At 37.5% G+C, this 19158-nt stretch overlaps 1 protein-coding gene across 1 annotated transcript in view; it reads left to right on the forward strand.

Annotated features, from left to right (window-relative positions):
* si:dkey-112m2.1 (transmembrane protein 132C) overlaps positions 1-19158 on the forward strand; it is a gene marked incomplete at its 3' end in the record, with an annotated part of 152621 nt that overhangs the window by 108099 nt on the left and 25364 nt on the right. Inside the window, 1 exon segment of the mRNA XM_014002430.1 lies at positions 10001-10190. Within this exon segment, the coding sequence (XP_013857884.1) occupies positions 10001-10190 (190 nt within the window).

The following is a 19158-nucleotide window of genomic DNA, read 5'->3' on the forward strand; positions in this document are numbered from 1 at the left end:
CATTTATGGTTTGATTTCTTTGTATGTATGGATCACTTGGGTTGTTACCGACATCTGGTGAAAATTTCATGTCATTAGCACCTCTAGTAATATTTTTACTGAGAAAAATGGTGACGTATTCAGTACTTATTTTACCCGCTGTATAAATTATTATGTTTATACTGCTGGAGCGAGGTACGTGTTACATAGAGGTTTTTTGATTCTCTTACTGTTTAAAGTGAATGACTACAACCAACAAGATATAAAACTGTAACTAAATCTCAGTTAATCAGACTCAAAATATCTAAAAGATTCATTGTTGGGACTTCAGGGAAGACAGAAAATTAACACTTCAAACCAGTTTGCCTGATTTACTTTGTATTGAATTTCAATTAGAATGCAAAAAAATAAAGTTAAAAAAAATTAAAAACRAAACCCAATCCCAAAGCCAAACACAAGTTTTAATCCCTGCATCATTTGGATTAGCCTGGCCCTTGCCTTCCTACACAGTTCCGCTCATTTCTAGTTTCCCTTTCCCTACGCCGTCTGGCATTTCTCTCATAGACAAGGATTTCTTTGGGAGAATTTTCATCCGGGCCAATCAGAGAACAGAATATCAATTTTCTGCACAGTTCTGCGGCAGAGTTTTGAACGACATTGATTTTCTGCGCAGTGTCTGCTAGTTATTTTAGCATACGGCAGTGGAGGAAGTGAATGAAGCCAGTCTGTGTTGATAAGGCTTCCAAATTAAATTAAATTTGTCTGACAAAGCAGCAGCTCTCATTTACAGCCGTCTCATTCAGCTCGGTACTTCTCTCCTCTCAGTAGGGTTGTTTACAGCGCACGCAATTTCCGGTTAGCTTCTTAGCTTAGCCTCCTTCACAGCGACATATGTCGCGGCCAACAGATCCAATCATTTTAAASTTCAGCAGAGGCCACGCCTCCAGCAAGAATCGCTTCTCTAGACGCGAGTCCAGACCCTCGTACGAAGCAAAGTGAAGGACAAGGGTCTGGTTTTTACCAGGCTACATTTGGATCAAAACAAGTTTAAAGTATAACAAAAATACCCTCTGGAACAAAATGCCCCTATGAGAGTGTATCTTAAATTTGTAAACCTGATGGTACATTATTGTTTTAAAAATTTTTAAACAAATGACAGAATACATGACCTCTTTGACAATTCTCTTTTGGGGGCAAATATGATTTTTATTTTTATTTTTTATTTATTTATTTATTTACAAAAAATCTCATAGAAACTCATCAAGTAAATGTTGAGATCTTGTAGATTGTGGATGCACTTTTTTTTAAAACAAAAAGTCTGTCAGACAGAAGGTGTCATCTGCATCACCACATTGACTAAAAATAGTGATCATATTTAATTTGCCAGCAGCGTTTTTGTGAGACATTTGTTGAAATATTCTGACAAATACATGAAAATATGTCAAACCCAATTCTGAGACAGAAGAGTCTGTGTTTGATGAGCTATAGACATCTTATACATTGAAGTCTTTTTTAAAATGGTTTAAGTTTAGTCTGACATTGTTGCAACACGATGCAGGTTATTTCAGACATATTTTAGAAGAAAGCTGTTGTTTATGTCATACTTCATTAAAACTAACTAAAATATAAAAAACAAAACAAAAATAGGCATATATGTATTTATGCTTATTTGTATGGCGATTGAGAAAAAACTGAAATGTTTCTCATCTTTAGCAGACAAATAAAACACTAGATCATTGCAGAGTTTTAGAAACTTGTTTTCAGTTTTCTAGGAGATTTTTGTGATTCCTGGGTTTGTGTTTTAGGCTCTTACTGGCTTTTTGTTGCAGAGTGTCAAAACCGCCGTTTGATTGGTTGACGCCTGGAGCCACATCTGTTTCATGCAGGACGCTCGGATCCTCTAATTTCACACACGGTTTGAGAGAAATATAACAAAAAGTGTGGCAATGGGGAGTGAAAGAAAATAGACCAGCAGGCAGTTGAGGAAGGTAAGGAGGTAGGGAGGGGGTTAAGAGGGGGCATGTAGAGAAGGATGGTAAAAAAAAAGCAGAGGACGAGGTAAACACAGAGATGGAGGAAAGAAGGATGAGAGGCAGCAACAACACAAAACAAAGGGTGTTTTTTGTCAGGAAATATAGGAAAAAAAGAGGCAGACCTAAATGCAGTTTGGAGTGGGGAAAAAAGTGAAATATCTTTTACTGCTTTATATATCTTCTGCACCCCCCACCCCTCCTTTATTTGCACTTGGCCAGCTTACTATGAAAACAAACTAATCTGAACTGACAGAGACAGAGCTGACGTTGAAGGTTTGATAGATCCAGCAGGAAATCTCCCTCATCCTCATGTTGGTTAGTTTGTTTCACCTGCCTCCTTAATATGTTTTCATTTTATGGTCTTTTTCATTTTCTGACTTTTATATTTCCATAAGACACATCTATTCGATGTCGATAGCCACCAGCTACCAAGACACCATAAGGTCTGGACCAAAAAAAGCTTCAAAAATGTATTTATCGTTCACAGTCAGCCTTCCTCTGGGAATAATTTATTGTGATTACTTAAACACTAGCTATTTTCACTCTGTTTAATTATCTGTTTCTCTTTCTTGCAACTCCTCCTCGTTCATTGCCCTTTACTGATCCCAACAGAGCTGCCGCTGAACCTGCTGGCTGAACACAGTATTTTCCTTGTGACAAACGACTTCTCCAACACCTTTCCCCAAACTGTTCCATTTTGCACCTTATGTCTGCCYTTCACCTGTGGGGGTAAAGATGAGGGTGTCAAGTGACGACTTCCTCTAAATTTAATAAGCTCTCATTAGCATTGTCGTCAAAGACAGGCGGAAATAAAACCTGAAATACTGAAACTCTTTAGAGAGGAGCTTGAACTCCCTGGTGATGCACACAAATTATGGCCTCTGCTATGCCAGATCCTGATTTATAAATCATAATATTCTAATGACCGTCTACAGTCGGCTAAATGACCTCATTACACTTGCTCCTGCTGAACTAGATGAATAAAAGTGACCTTTAAAAGCACACCATTGTTAGAGGAAGATGGAGCTCCTGTTGAAACCAGATTTTATTCATTGGAGATGTTACCTGATTTCCCTCGAGATCTTCAGACCAATTAGATTCTGACTGGGAGCGTGTTTGGAGAGGCGTCTAGACTACAGTGCAGCTTTGCAGCTCAAGAGTATAGGTGAAGTATGGATATTCAAAACAGCTGCGTTCAAGTCATCACACAAGTAGAAGGCAACAAAACATTCATTTACATCCTGCCAACAAAGGATTCTGTGAAAAGGTCAACAAATGCTAATTGTGTTTAAAGTTTATCATCTGCAGAGTTCACTTTTTTACATATAAAAATAAATACCAGCGCAGACAGATGAAGCTACAAACTACAACCTAGTGATCTAATACAAGTAAAACAAATCAGTAAAAGCCTTAAAACAAGATTTAGATGTTTATAGTTGTAAAGGTTGGTAAAATAGAAGCTGAATTTAATTCAAAAATGTGCAAAATGAATTGTGTTAATTGTGCTACATAAAAGAAGTGGAGCTGGACTTTTTGCAAAACGGAGCACAGGGGTGGCCAAGGTGCACACACCGCAAAAACTGTCCATCTTACCAAGTTTTAAAACCTTATATCAGCCAAAAAGTCTTTTTGATCTTGTTTTGAGACTGATTTACTAAACAAGAACTGATTGTGTAAGAATAATAATTTTGTTTTCAGAARGTGTAAGATTATTTGTCTTGTTAGCCTGAAAATTTGACTCAAATTAAGTCAAAAATTTCTGCCAGTGGAGTAAGAAATTTTTACATGGTAAGACTCTTGAAATAAGAAAAATTTGAGCCAAATCAAGTATTTCAAGAATCTTACCAAGCAAAATTTTCTTACTGCATTGGCAGAAGTTTTTGACTTAATTTGAGTCAAATTTTCAGGCTACAAGACAAATAATCTTACACATTCTGAAAACAAGATTATTAGTCTTACACAATCAGTTCTTGTTTAGTAAATCAGTCTCAAAACAAGATCAAAAAGACTTTTTGGCTGATATAAGATTTTAAAACTTGGTAAGGTGGACATTTTTTGCAGTGCATACAAAAAAAACTCTAGTTAAGATGACCACCACAGCTAATTTCAAATGTCTTCAATTGAGCTGTTTTAAGAAATAGTGAGCTACAATTTTGTAATTGCATCTAAAACTGATCCAAAATGAATGCTAGTCACAATATCAAGCCCACCACTAACGCTACTTTTGCAAAGAGCTATAATTCAGCCATTTTTAGACAAACAAAACTCAAAGTTAGTGTYGTGGTAGCAAACAATTTTACCAAATTTTAAATGCTAATCAAAAATGTAACGTGGCCACAGCTAAATTTWCATGGCTATGATTTATGGGTCACAAACATAATAGTGCAGTCAAATCTTAAAATTAACATGGTGGCTACATGGCTGTCCCCATGAATTTTTCTTGGGGAACTTTTCTCGTTGCTGTTCTGATGCATCTCAATATTACAAGTAGAAAAATCTAAAAAAAAAAAAAAAGTTGAGTAGGTCCTACGCATGGGTTTGTCTTTGTTGAAAAAAATGTTTTGTCTCTCCTCCAAGAGACTTCTTAAGTCTGAGGAGTTTATATATACACACACATAGACACTGCCTCATGGTGGATAAGCCATTTTGAAATGACTTGCCAGGTATTTACTCCTATTTTGCTTTAACTGTCCATTTTTGAAATGCCACATGTAATCCCCACCTTACGTGTTAATCATTTGGGGGTGGCATCTGGGGTGGCCAATCAGGTGGGGATGGTGGGGCACTTGCCACCCTGGTCACTCCTCTGGTTCCGCTCCTGCCACAAAACTGTCTGATGCTAAAGTTATGTTATGTCAAATAAATTCATAACAACGTTGTAAAATCTTCGAAGTATGAGTTGTTTTAGATGGCTTAACGCTAGTTTCCTTCCCAGTAAGGGTTAGTTTGATTCTTCAGACTGAAATCATTCTAACTTCTGTCAAACTCAACTGAAAAAAAACCTATCAAACAAAAAATATAAAATAGTTTTTGTTGTGCGTGCAAAATGAGCACACAACCAACAGATTGACTCAGCACTCAGTTCATAATTTCTCTTTGACAAATCGGAGTTGTCCTGACAAAATCTTCAGGCTTTTCATCGAACCCGTTTCAAGACTTCCCTCCAACTGATGAAAGAAAGCAACACCGAGCCCTGACTCGCTGAAACAGAGGATGTGTTTAAAACAGGAGGCATGGACACAGGAGATGGCTCTTCATTCGTGGGCAGATGGACGACGAGTGTCGCTTATCTAGCTTGTCGTCACACCTTTTTTCTTTTTGACTGACTGCTGCTCGCCCATGTCAAAATTCAATTATGGCGAAGACAGCTGTGTCCACTGTTGTCCACACAATTTCTCCATCTGCTTCGGCTTTTTTCTCGAGCCAGCAGGTTTATCACATCCTCCTTGGAAAATGTTTTCCACGCAGATGTCCTGTTATTTTTTTTTTTTTTTTGTGGTCCGACCCGCGGTGCACAAACGCAGAATGCTTTGTGTGTGTGTACTCGTTCACAAATACAAATTGCATCCACAATTTTTCAATTTTAATTTAATAAAAAAAACACTTTACTAAAGAAATCTGATGGCACAAAAAACCCAACCTTTGCCCTTATTTTTGTCAAAGATTCCATTTGCAGGATGCTCTCACTCAGGCTGGAAAACTGCGGTCATAATGATATAAATGAGTTGTGTTATGTAATCCTGTACTGCATACAGGCTAAGAAAAAACTTTCTATTGCTAGACTCGCTGTCAGTTCAGTGTTTTGAAACAGATTTAGGTCTTTGATGTATTGTTGTTATTGGTGCTAACCAAATCACTGCTGCGCATGAATAGAGCCCCCCTTGGGTTTCCAGGAAAGACAGCAGACTTTTCTTTCACTGTCTTCTCTGTCATCCTAATATCCACAGAGGTGTTAAGAGTGAAATGAGGAAAACACGATTGCCTGGTTAACAGGGCTTTTGTGTTTCTTAGCTCCACTTTTATTTTCTTGTTTGCGAACAAAAGGAATTTCATCCGTGTTTTCTTCTCTCTCTCTTTTTTTTGTTTTCTGTTGTACTTCTTTTCACTCAGGTACCCTTTGTTGTGACAAGGATGWTTAAAATGTATCTTGGAAAATAAAAAAAATGAGAATTTTTTTCTCCTTTGAGTTGGTCTCTTTACCTTGCTCTGTTTGTGTTTTTTTTTTCCTATTCAACAAATGACAAATGAAGATCGCTCGAAAGCCTCCTCGAAGTGGCATGACCGGTTCTCCACCTTGTTTCACCTCCAAACCCTGCTGTTAAACCGGGGRATTGTCATTATTTGCTTTTATATTTTTGGCAGCAGACACTTATATGATCCTAGCAGAGGCTCTGCTTTTATCTCAACCTCTCTAACCCTCTCTCTACTCTGTTATTTGTTCCTGTCTCTGTGTCCACCTTTTTATGTCATCCCCACCTCCCACCATAGCTCAAGGCGAGAGAAGTGATAGTTGCAAGTGAGTGTATTAAATTGTATGGTAATTGTGCTGAGGAAAGGGCACATGAGGCAGTCATGTTCCTAATGAGACGCGAAGAAACAGACTGACCTCTCCAGCCGATGCACTGCGGGCATTCATCATCCCAACTGCGTGCAGGATGATGGGCTGAAAGAAAAGAGAGTGCACTGCCCTCTATTGAGAGCAACAAATCTCTGCAGGTCAGCGAGAGGAAAAAGTTGAAAAGGCGGGTGAGAATAAAAGAAAAAAAGGAGAAACAGCAACACAGAGATAGACAGATTGAATAAGGAGAGGAGCAGATTTGTATCGTACAGTTCAGCACAAAAGCTCTGATTATCCACAGCTTTATTGTAAAGCATGAATGTCTTCTGCAGATAATTGATTTGGCTGTAATTGCTCACTAATAGCGTAAACTACATAATCACTGCAGTCGCTACCCCTGAGCTCTGCATGCTGCCAAGTTGTAGGGAATACAAGCGCGTGGCACTATTTAGAAATTCTTACTCAGAAAAACTGTGAATTTATGAAACAGAATTTTAAAAAAACATGAATGGACTTGTTCTGCAGCAAGTGAATGATGCTCGAGAAATTAAACAAATCTGTCAAGAAATGTAGCAAATTATTGCAAGAATGAATAAGATGTTTGCTTTCAGCACTTTCTCTCCATGATCCTTTAGTTGCACTTTTTAAAGCCAGTTTTATCGCCTGCCGTAAAGAGTACTTTGAAATTAACAGATGAGGATTATTATTATCATTGCAATTTTTGTATATTTCAGCCCAACAGCCTTTTTGCTTCTATGGATGTGAAGCAGGTTGAACTTTCCTTTGAAATTATCAAAAAAAACTCTTTTTTTGTCTTCTTCTTAGTGCAATAAAGTGCCAAAAGCTATTCTGTACATGAATGTAAGAATAAAACACATAAAACATATTTTTGCAACAAATGTGTATGTAGGTTAAATATTTGATTTAAAAAAGAAAAGAAAAAAAGGAAAGAAAAGAAAAGAAAACATTATTTTAGGAAATTTGCAACAGAAAGTTGACTTTTTGCATGTTTTATTTGGGGTAAAAGGTGTGCTGCAGGCATTTAATGCTGGCTTCCTGGTTGAAATCTCTTCAATGTTCTATAACGAATTCAAAGTTTCCTCTTGTTTTAGTCCACAATTTTGACATGAAACAAAAAAAATAAGTAAATAAAAATTGGTTTGTGTGAGGGGAGAACATCATCACTTAGCTTCTGACATCTGCAAAAATCTCCTGCTGTAAGATAAARCCTATAGCTTTCAGTCCAGTCAGTACTTTTTGTGTATGTGATTCTGGGGCTTTTTTTACATTCTTAAAAACTTACTGTATTTCTTTGGTTGATTAAGATTCTACATCATGTTTTAGTCAAACTATTTTTAACTATACAAAAGAAACTTTGAATTGCTCACTTCTGGACCAGATGCCTGTTGCACAAATCTAAGATAAGTGATTAGGCTGGGATTTTGGCGTTAACCTGAATTAATTAAACTTTGAATCAGTTGCATGTTTGAGGAAGCACGAATGTTTTCATGACCAGGTCTAAAGTGGAGCTTATTTAATCTTGTAATGTTTCTGAGCAGTAGGCAGTCACTTCACTGCATAAAGTGTCCATCTTTTATATCAGCCAAAAMGTATTTTTGATCTTGTTTTGAGACTGATACACTAAGGAAGATCAGAATATGATGGATTATTAATCTTATAGCGTAAAATGTTTTCTTTATCTCAAGATGTCTTATCAAGTGTAACTGTCAAACTGCATATTATTAATTATTATTATTTGAAAAGATTCACAGTATAATCTAGTATTTTAAACTTTTTTTGGATGGCTAATTATTGTAGTGTCTAATCAGAAATCAGTGTTTCTTACAACTATTAAATGTATTCTTTTCCCCCTTTAAATATTAGAGTAAATATAGTTATATCAGATTATCCATGCCCTGTGTTAAAAAATATCCCCCCCTCCCCACACACACACACACCCACGCCAGGTGGTCTTCCTCACTCAGCTTGATATTAGAGCAACAGATCACAACTGTTTTAAGTTGAAGGCTTGTTCAAGCTCAGTTTACAGCTGATATCCTAGATTTTTAAATCTGACTTTAGAGAAACGGGCCCCAGGTTGGTGCAGACGTGATGTTTACCTGCYATCACCAACATTTTAGTTTGTTTGCAATCAGTAAAAAGAAACATTTTCAAGCACTAATCCCAAACCTTTTCCGACTGACCTAGAATAACTTTTTGTGCCACCCCTGATCCGCACAGACTTTCAGCTCCCAAAACTGCTCTCTCATACCCTGCTTATTAACAGTGCATCTTTAAATCTGCACTTTGATGTGAGGCTAGCTTCTAAAGTGTGAACAGACGAGTGGAGCTGAGGGAGACTTAAAGGCAGGCTCGCCCAAAATATGTTTAATGAAAATCTTAGATCTTATCTCTGCCCTAACAACGTCTTGCTCTTCTCAGTTTGCACTTTTCTCAACTTTTTTTTATTGTGTGACTCTTTAAAGCAGTCCATAATCTAAACTCAAAGAGAAATAGATGTATTTTTTAAATGTATCCTTGCTTATTTATTGGTTGAAACTATTCAGTATATTTAAATTGATGTTTTTGTTTTCCTTTTGCTCTAAAGCAGCTGTGTTTGCAACCATGAACACATTCCTCAGTGAGTCACTTTAAAATCCCCAAGTATGAARAGTGATTTTATTTTTATTTTTTCTTTTCAGACAGACTATATATCTGTATCTCATTGTTGGGGGAAAAAACATTGCATTGAGTTTTGACTTTGACACCTAAGGGAAAGGCATTGGCTCAAACAAACCAAGCATTCAGCAAATCAAATAAGTTTGGAGGAAATTATTTTGCATTCATTGTTTTTCTGCTTTGCTTGCATCTGCATCAGCTGACAGAAAATTATTTGCTTGGCCCGGGCAATCTCTGAGAAAGACAAATTGTATTGCAATGGGAGGAAAAAAATAAATTGCTTTTTCTTCCTTACAACATGATGGTTTTAGGTGGATCTGAGAATGAATATCAACGGTGACGCGATTAGATTGAGATCAGATTGTAGATGAAGCATGTGTTGTTTAGGGTTTTATTTAAAAAAAAATACCACATCCTGCACAATATCCACAGGGAGCAGTGTGCAACGTTTCTCTTCTCATAAACTACTTGTTGGTGCATGTTTCCTTCAGACCGGAAAAAAAAAGCAACACCAACACTGCGACTGATGTTTCTTCATTTGAATGTCTCTATTTTGTTTTTCTTTCTTGCTCACAGTGTTTTTATTCTCTTACCCTCCTCACTTCTTTTGAAGCAATCTTTTTTACGATCTTGCCTGATTCGTCGGGCTTCTCTGAGGGGTTACATATCTACTTTCGCTTCTTTTTCTTGCTCTTTTTTGTCTAATTTTCCCTCTTTTTTGACATTGTCTCCTTTTTTTCCTCCTCTGCAGAGTGGAAGCAGTGGGATACCAGCGAGTGCTGCAGATAGACCTGGAGGTGAACGGTTTAATGGTGACTCAGGGGAGCCGGGAGGTGACATGGCAGGTGGAGTATCCACTCACCCGCACCCTGACCACCGAGGTGCAGACCCTCATCCGTCTAGCACCGCAGGACCTGGGTGGCATCGTGCCACTAGCCATGGTGAGGAACGATGTGATATTTGAGGCTTTTGTGCTCTGCTGAGAATCTTCTGAAGCTCTTCATTATAAAAAAAATAACATTAAGAAAACCAAGCACATGGGTAGCAAAGTGAGCATGGAAGGTTTTATCTTGCACAGTCCAGTGTGCAAAAATGTCCGAAAGGAGCACCTTTACGAGTGGTTTCTGTTCATTTACAACGCAACAAAGCTGTTTTTAACTGATGAGCTGAAGCTGATCACGACACATGTCGACATTTAATGGCTTTGGGAAATGATAATGACTTTAAATTGGCAAATGTTTTGGATAAATGTTCCCTCCTTCATGCAGAAAACAGTCAGGCAGACGGTTTGCTTCAAAGTCAGGGTGTGCATCTCTCATAATCCCATTATTCCTACAATATCTCCCTCCACCCTTGTTTTAAATTTAACTGTATGAATTGAAAGGCATGAGCCTTAATATCAAAACTGAAGGCTTATGTCAAGATGTGCCTGCGTGCCAGGTTGAGCATGCGCTCCACAGGAGCCCGGCCACATAGTGAGTCCAGAGCTCACTCGGCTTGCAGGTGGCAGAGAAAAACAGAAGAACGAAACACCAATTTAGGCTCAAACTTGGAGGCATTCTGCTGCTATTATTACTTTTCCTTCTAACCAATTAAATATAAGTATAGCTGATACATCAGCACATTTGTTATCTTTAAGTGAGCAGAGGATTAGGTGGATAATGTGCTTAAAGTCAAGTTTTTATCAAAATTACCTCATTTATAAATACAGATTTATCGTGCAACATTTCACTCTAAATGTCTGATGTATTTTTTCAAACAGAAATGTAAACATGAGAGCATCTTCATTAAGAACGTTCCCTAAATAAAAATGAAAAAAAAACAAAACAATAACTGTAAGCATGGGGGATAGGAGAGTACAGTTTTATGATGCAATGACTATACTTACTGATGCATGATGTCATCTGTAAACACTGCACAGCCCTTTTTAGAAAATCATAAAATAATCATAAGAAGAAAGTCTAATACTTTATGTCGGGAGTGTGATGTCAGTTAAGAATTTTTAAATAAATATATTCAGTTTTAAGCTGTACGATTTAAATTTTTAAGTATTTGTTGGGGAAACTTGTACTTGCAAGGTTTTCTACATGTTTTTTTATGGCACTCAAGATCCCAATTATGACTTCATTTTGCCAGGCTTTGAGCCACGTCAGTTGCCAGGACGCATTATTCATACCAATCTGTGTCCTTTCCTTGCAGCTACAGGCTGGATTTAAATGGGATGACAGGAAACAGTAAGCAGCTCCTAAAGAGGTCAGAGCAAATGCTCCAGATTAGAGCGAGTACTTCTTCACTGAAAGAAGAAGAAAAAAAATGATACCACCGTCTTGGCTGAAAACATGTTTTCTTTTATCTCCCAGCTAGCTTTGTAAAGGAATTGATTTTACCAAAGATGCACAGACTGACTGCTCAATAACATAGTGGTTAACAGTGTCACCTCACAGGATCCTCTCTTCAAACCTGGGCTGTGAAAACCTTTTTATGTGGAGTTTGTGTGTCTTTTATGTGGTGTTTGTAGATGCTCCAGCTTTTTTGTCGCTAAAACAAACGTGTTAACGTGCGTACTATGGTAATTGATAATTCTCGATTGTAGGGGTGATTAAAAGTGCACGTGGTTGGTCGACCCATGTGTCTTTTTCTTAGTCTTGTGATAAATCAGTAACCTGTTGAAGGTAATTATTTTAAATCTAATATATGTTACTGCATTATTATTGTGGCTCAGTAAACATGCTGTGAATCTACATACTGTATATAAATTTATAAATGTTACTTTCTACCAATAAAAATGTTTTGCTTGAATGTAATATTGATATACAAACAGGCCTGAACTTAAATTAATCTTCTTCTGGTTTATTAGTCTGGAAAATGGCAGATTTTTATCAGACTTTTCACAAGATGGCTTAAGTTAGAAAAAAAATACAAAAATAAAAAAAAATGCATGCACACAGAATGGAAGTGTGCATTCTCACTTTTCTGGTTGGTTCACATGTTCATATTTAATTTAGTTAAAAGTTTAATTTAACTAGCTATAGCATACTTAAAAAAAGAAGGAAAAAGAAGTGAAAAAGAAGGATATAAAAGCGTGATATGATAACTTTAAGGGCAGCATCATGGTTTCTGGACAAAAACATAACCTTCTGACTTTTGCTGTTGTTCTAGTAGAGACAATTATTATTTGCATTTTACTTGTTGAACAAAGAAACCACAGTTTCCAAACCACATAATACATGTTGGAAGAGTAGCAGGAGAGAATGTCTAGTATTTGATTTTCCTTTGATGTAAATATGCCACAGTATGTCATTTTTTAATTTTTTTTTTTTTTTGAAAAAAGAGTTGTTGAGAGGCAAAGTTGAAGACATCACTGACTCATATAATAAATTCAGTTTAATGATTTGTAATGTAGTGATTGAGTTTGAAACACAGTGTCCATATTTTTACCATTTTTGTGGTTTTGATCTAAAACCATGCACATTAGAATAAACTTTTTTAAAACCAACTAATTTACTAATCAATCATCTTGAGACACGTTTAGAATAGCTAYACTGCAAGCCTGTTTTTTTTTCTCCTTTTATCTTTATTAGAATCACTTTCAGTGTGAAGATAAATAGTATTAATTCAGGAGTGTTTCATTATTCATCAGGTGCACCATACCTCAAAAGGGTACACATGCTTTTCCAGTAAATACTGCATTTTAAGACCAAATAATGACTAAAGGACAGCTTAGTCAGCTCTCCATAAAATTTGCTTACACAGGTTGTTGAAAGTTAACATCGGTCTTCACCTCTGTGGAGGAACGGGTCAGCACGGGCCATTTATTCCCTATACTTAACAATTCTTGTCTGCATGCAGAAATTTAGACACCGTTGTTGAGTAAACCTCTCATCTCARGGCGCTGGCTTCTGGAGAACGCACCTGCGGCTGCGCGCACACATAATACCTGTCTGTCATACGTGAAATCTGGATTTCATGTTTTTCTTCTCTGCTRGTTTAAATTTGACAGTTGGTAAAATTGCCCTCTAAGATGACTGACATTGTGACGAGTGTGTTAATGGCCCCTCGAGGGATGTGTTGAAAGTGAAAAGATCACAAAGATAAGAAGAAAGTGATGGTGGTAAAACTGAAGAGGTGCAGGCGTAAAGGGGAAAATAGAAAAGGTTAGCTTTAGTTTGATGTATTTATAAATATTAATACTGGTAAAAAAAAAAAAAGACAATTTCAACTATTTTAAAATGAATTGTCACTATTTAGCATTATCGAAATCGATTTTGTTTATTGCAAACATATGTAATGCACTGTTTTCCTCAAAGAAATGAGAAAAAAAGTGTGCTGCTATTGGACTTATAATAGTAATTAATAATTATTTTAGATTGGTTTGAAAAGATTTGTTGTTTTAAGGATTTAACAATAAACCCTGTAAAACTGAAAAGCTCAGACTTTGTGCCTCACTTTACTGTGCAACATTGCATAGAAAAATCTTTAAATCAATACATTTAATCGCCTCGAAAGTCTCAATTGATTTGAAGTAAAAAGTGAAAAACAGTTTGCCACTGCTAACTATTTTTTCTTACTGTATGAAGGGCAGATAATTGACTGGAGTGTTATGAACGCGCTTGAATAATTCCAGCACACCAAGACAAAAGCTGAACATTGTTTGCCTAAACGTATTGCTCAGACTTTAAAGCGTGATTGAGAGAAATGCCCGCGGTACCGGCCGTACATTACACAACGTGGAACCAAAGACACCGACGGGATGTGAAACTGTGAAAAGCTTTTCAGTCTCCAGTTTTAAAGGCAAGGAAAGCCCGGGCAGCGAAGAGTGTGCCACTTCTGCTGCATCCTCCCATGAATTTTTGATCTTTCTCTTGCCACGCTGTGCCTCTCTGTTCTCTCATTAGATGAGACAGCCAGTGTGGCCCCCATAGCTCTTTACAGTACATCCCAAATGCAATCATTAGCATTTTATTCATAGCTTCTGAAAACTAATTCTATTTAAAACTCAATAACATTAGCCTTGTGCTCAGTGTCTCGCAATATTATAATCAAGGACAATTTACACAAAGCTCTGAGGTAACTGTTTTTTTTTTTTTTTTGATCATTCGGCTCATTTTATGTAGGCCAAACTTTATTTTCTATACTTCCACTGCATACAAGTGTTTGGCAGATGGTGGCACAATGAGACAATGAGGATTTAGAATAATTAAAAAGCTGTGATCTGGAAAATGTTTGTTTATATAGGACCAAATGAAAACGGTCTTTTTATTTATAATTTGCTTACAAGAGATCTTAATTTTCTTTTCTATTTTTTTTTGCTCTTTACTTAGCATGCATGTGTTACAGTCCAACATACGCATAGTGCTTATCAAGTACTCAAATTTTTTTTTCAATCGTTCCAAGAAGCAGTTTTATAAACAGTGTTGGAATACAAAATAAATAAATATAAAACGTATTTGCTTTTACAAAATGTGTAACACACACACATAGTTACAACATTTTTCTTGCCACTCCAAGAACGGAGCATATTCCTGGGGTCTCAGCACACTAATTCACAGGTTGTAGTTTTGAAAAGCTTTTTTTCAGCTGCTGCAGCTCCCTGAAATTCTACCCCACATCTACTCCAGCTGAGCAAAACCCACCACACATCCCAGCCGTCTGACTTAGGCCATTTAAAGAAAAAGGGGGTGGGGGTATGCAACTACTACGCCAGGGCACACCYCATGAATAAAAATCTTTATCACTTGGTCAAACGCTGAGCAAAAGGTGTTGCTGCAGGACTGCACAAGAAGAAAATCCTTTGTGTGATGTATCACAGGAAGTGATGAAGCTACCTTCATGTATTACTCCCCAGACATTTTAGAAGCCTTAAAGAGAGGGGGATGCCTGAGGCAGAACCGGTCCACAACCTTCGTCTGATGCTTTTTGTCTCTGAGCATAATGCCATCTAGCAAAAGAGGATAATGGCTTAAGTAGATCCGTCAGGCGACCCGTGTTTCAAATGGATAAGAGGCTACGTGGCAGAGGTGGGAACAAGTCATTGTTTTATAAGTCAACACGAGTCAAGTTTCAAGCAAAGACATTTAAGTCAGAGTCAAGTTTCAAGTCAAAACAGGCAACAGTCAAGTGTCCAAAGTCAAACTCTTAAACAAGTTTTTTTGAGTAATTTTACACAACGTTGCAGTTATATGTAAATAATAGACCATATGCTCTTTTTTAAATCTGTATTTATCTCAAGTTGTGATGAAACATGCAGCTCAATTTAGAAACTATTTTAAAAAGTCATTTTAAAATTGCACCTACTGCACAGTTCAAATAAAGTGAGCTGCAAAAATAAGCTTCCTTTGAACTGTAGTTTTCTATGTTTTTTAAATCGGGTTCATTTGATTTGCTGTGCTGCAGCTCACGCACTAACATGTGTGTGTGGGGGGGGACAGTCTGCCTTTGTTAATACGGAATGAGTGAAATTAATTATTAGGGTCCACATTATTAATAATGTGTTTTAAAATTTTAGATTTTGGTTAAAATATCAAGTCTTTTCAAGTAAACAGGATCAAGTCCAAGTCAAGTCCCAAGTCACTGGTGTAAAAGCCCAAGTCAAGTCCCAAGTCATTGGTGTAAAGATTCAAGTCAAGTCCCAAGTCACTGGTGTAAAATTCCAAGTCAAGTCCCAAGTCATTGGTGTAAAAGTCCAAGGCAAGTCCCAAGTCATTGCTGTAAAAGTCCAAGGCAAGTCCCAAGTCAGTGGTGTAAAAGTCCAAGTCAAGTCCCAAGTCATTGCTGTAAAAGTCCAAGGCAAGTCCCAAGTCATTGGTGTAAAGATTCAAGTCAAGTCCCAAGTCACTGGTGTAAAATTCCAAGTCAAGTCCCAAGTCATTGGTGTAAAAGTCCAAGGCAAGTCCCAAGTCATTGCTGTAAAAGTCCAAGGCAAGTCCCAAGTCAGTGGTGTAAAAGTCCAAGTCAAGTCCCAAGTCATTGCTGTAAAAGTCCAAGGCAAGTCCCAAGTCATTGGTGTAAAAGTCCAAGGCAAGTCCCAAGTCATTTGTGTAAAAGTCCAGGGCAAGTCCCAAGTCACTGGTGTAAAAGTCCAAGTAAAGTCCCAAGTCATTGGTGTAAAAGTCCAAGTCAAGTCCCAAGTCACTGCTGTAAAAGTCCAAGTCAAGTCCCAAGTCATTGATGTAAAAGTCCAAGGCAAGTCACGAGTCGCTGAGCATTTTTCAAGTCAAATCGAAAGTCATAATATTAGTGACTTGAGTCCAAGTCATGTGACTCGAGTGCTACATGCATCCCAAATCCACCAATAACCATCATTTACTCCTTTGCGACCTTCTTGCCTAACCAGTTTGCCCCTTTAGGAATGAGATTACTGACCAGCCTCTCACATATTGAGATCCACCTCCATGAGAGGACAGTGCTGCAGCAGTAGCTGAGCTGCCCGCACTGCCAACTCCTTTTGTGATGTATGAGGAGCTCCCTGAGGGTGCAGAGCACTGCCAATGGTGGTTTGACACTTGATTTACAAAAAAAGGTAGAGACAGAGTCAACCGATGCACCACAAAGGAAAGCAGGAACAATGACAGTGAGTGCTGTGAGGGAGTGTCTGTGTGGCAGGTGGAACATGAAACAAGCAGAAAGAAGAATGATGAGACCTCYTGTTCTTGGACTCCACTGTTAGGGTTCTCCTCTAGGTTTGTGGCATCACCCGTTGCAGATAAAAATAGCTGAGAATCCCACAATGGACAGTAAGTTTGAGTATTACTTCTTCCTCCATCTTTTTCGGATGCAACCGCTTCTTCATAGCGTCCACAGCATTCATCCTTAGCAGTTAGGAGAAGAAGAAAGGGTTGTGCTGCAGGACCTGCACCTGTTATTCTGTCCACATTTGAGAAAAGCTCTGGTAAAACCTCCATTCCTCCTGTTCACGATGGACAGCTGCAGCTATGAGCTGGCTGAATGTTGTCTGCTGCTGTCGTTATAACAGCTGCTCAGGGAATCACTACCTGTGGCACTTCATCGACTCCTACAGGACCCCTCCTGCTCTCAAACACAGCCGTGTTAAACACAGAGCGGTGGTGCAAATAAGAGCTTATGTTTATTCTTGTTTTAACAAGATCTCTGATACATTCAGGACTCTAGCTGCCCTCAGCGTGTGGCGTGTTCCTGTTCCACACACTGATGGGGATGAAAACAAAGTGTGAACAAGACACAGTCCTTTCAGTCTTTCTCACCTGTTACACATTTCTGAATCACTGCCATCAAACCAAAGGATAATGACTGCACTGAAGATTTTACATTTTGATAATTGAATAATGAATATTATTAATAATTTTTGTGTAAGTCCGATGTGCACCTTTATGGAACTTATGACTGATATGTGTTTGAAGCGTTGCTTGTTTGCAGAACAGCTATTTTATTTCAATTTTTTTTGCAATTTTGTAGTCTTGTTAGCATGTTAATTAAAAAATATAATTCTTTAATCTGCTCTTTTGTGGCATATCCATCATGCTTTGTTAAAAATGCTGTCTTTAGTCCTTTTTCTGCCACTTTCTATTGCATGCACTATACCCTTCTGATTCTTCCAGCACAAACAAGATGTTTACAAATCTTGCAAAGCAAAAGTTGAGATCTGTTTTGGTTCAAAACCATAATGGCAATTAGTACACTATGAAATGTGTCTGACATGACTCTTCAAACTCTGCAATTGTTGAATCAATCTTATTAAATTTAATCTAATTTATATGAAGCAACTTAAGCCAGAAACCCAACCTCAGACATTTGAGAAGYCATCTCCCTCCTTATCCACCTTAAAGGAAACAGATCATGTTTTTAAATCCTTATTTTTTGACATTTAAATGATTCAATTATAAAGTAGAACTGCTATCCTTTGTTCTGAATTCCTCCTTGTGGTAACTTTACCAGCCCCTCTTTTTCATCTTTTCTGAGAAGTGTCTCAAAGCAACTCGTTTTGAGGCTGCTTCTTTAACCCCCACACGCCTCCTGCTTCTTGAAGCACAGAAGCATTTCATTAAAACATTAATTAATTAATAAATATCTACAAGGGAAAAAATGTCAGAGGAGAATGAAGATGACCACCCTGTAGTTGATAAATCCAGACCTTATTTAGAGGTTCTGTCACAAATAATTTTATGTTATAGTTCAGAAAATGTAATAAAAATTAAAGAAAACTAATTGGGTGGAAAAAAATATGACCCAAAGAGAATATAAAGCTATCTTTGCAGCAKTGGGRGGGACTAAATTCTAATTTTCTGCACTCCTAATTTCCTAAAGACTCCAAGTTAAACAACAAAACATATTTAACGACTAAAAACGGATTTTGTATAAATTGAAGACCCTTTAAGACCCCATTTACAACAGGAACTAACATCTATTTTGTGTGTTTCATTTGGATAGAGCTGCATAGGAATAGCATCAATCTGTATTTAAAACTTTGATTTACTTTACTTCCGCATCTTCGGATGTAGACTGGACCCCTAAATCCATTCTGAACCCCACCATCGAACCTCCWTCTAACCTGACATAACCCCATCGTTCACTGTAACATTGTAACTCACAGGACATCAGTCTGGGCTGCATTATGCTGAATTATGTTTGTCTAATTAATCACAGTGTTACTGAAGCTCATTTACAACAGCTTATGACTGTCAGCACAATGTTTCACTGGAATTATTTTAATGGGTTAAAATCTTTAGTCTTTGRTCTGACACCGAGCTCTGTGAAGTCACTAATCACTGTGCGCTCCGTTACTTCTCTCGTGTTGCAACTATTAGACAATTAAGCTCATTAGGGTGTGTGTATAATTGCAACTTAGATGGCTCCTAACTCTGTTAATCTCAAAATAATAATAATATTAAAAAAAAGGTCTGCTGGTATCTTATTGAAACAGAAGCAGAGCTGATG

This window comes from Austrofundulus limnaeus, unplaced genomic scaffold (genome assembly GCF_001266775.1).
Source record: "Austrofundulus limnaeus strain Quisiro unplaced genomic scaffold, Austrofundulus_limnaeus-1.0 Scaffold13, whole genome shotgun sequence".
Lineage (NCBI taxonomy): Eukaryota > Metazoa > Chordata > Actinopteri > Cyprinodontiformes > Rivulidae > Austrofundulus > Austrofundulus limnaeus.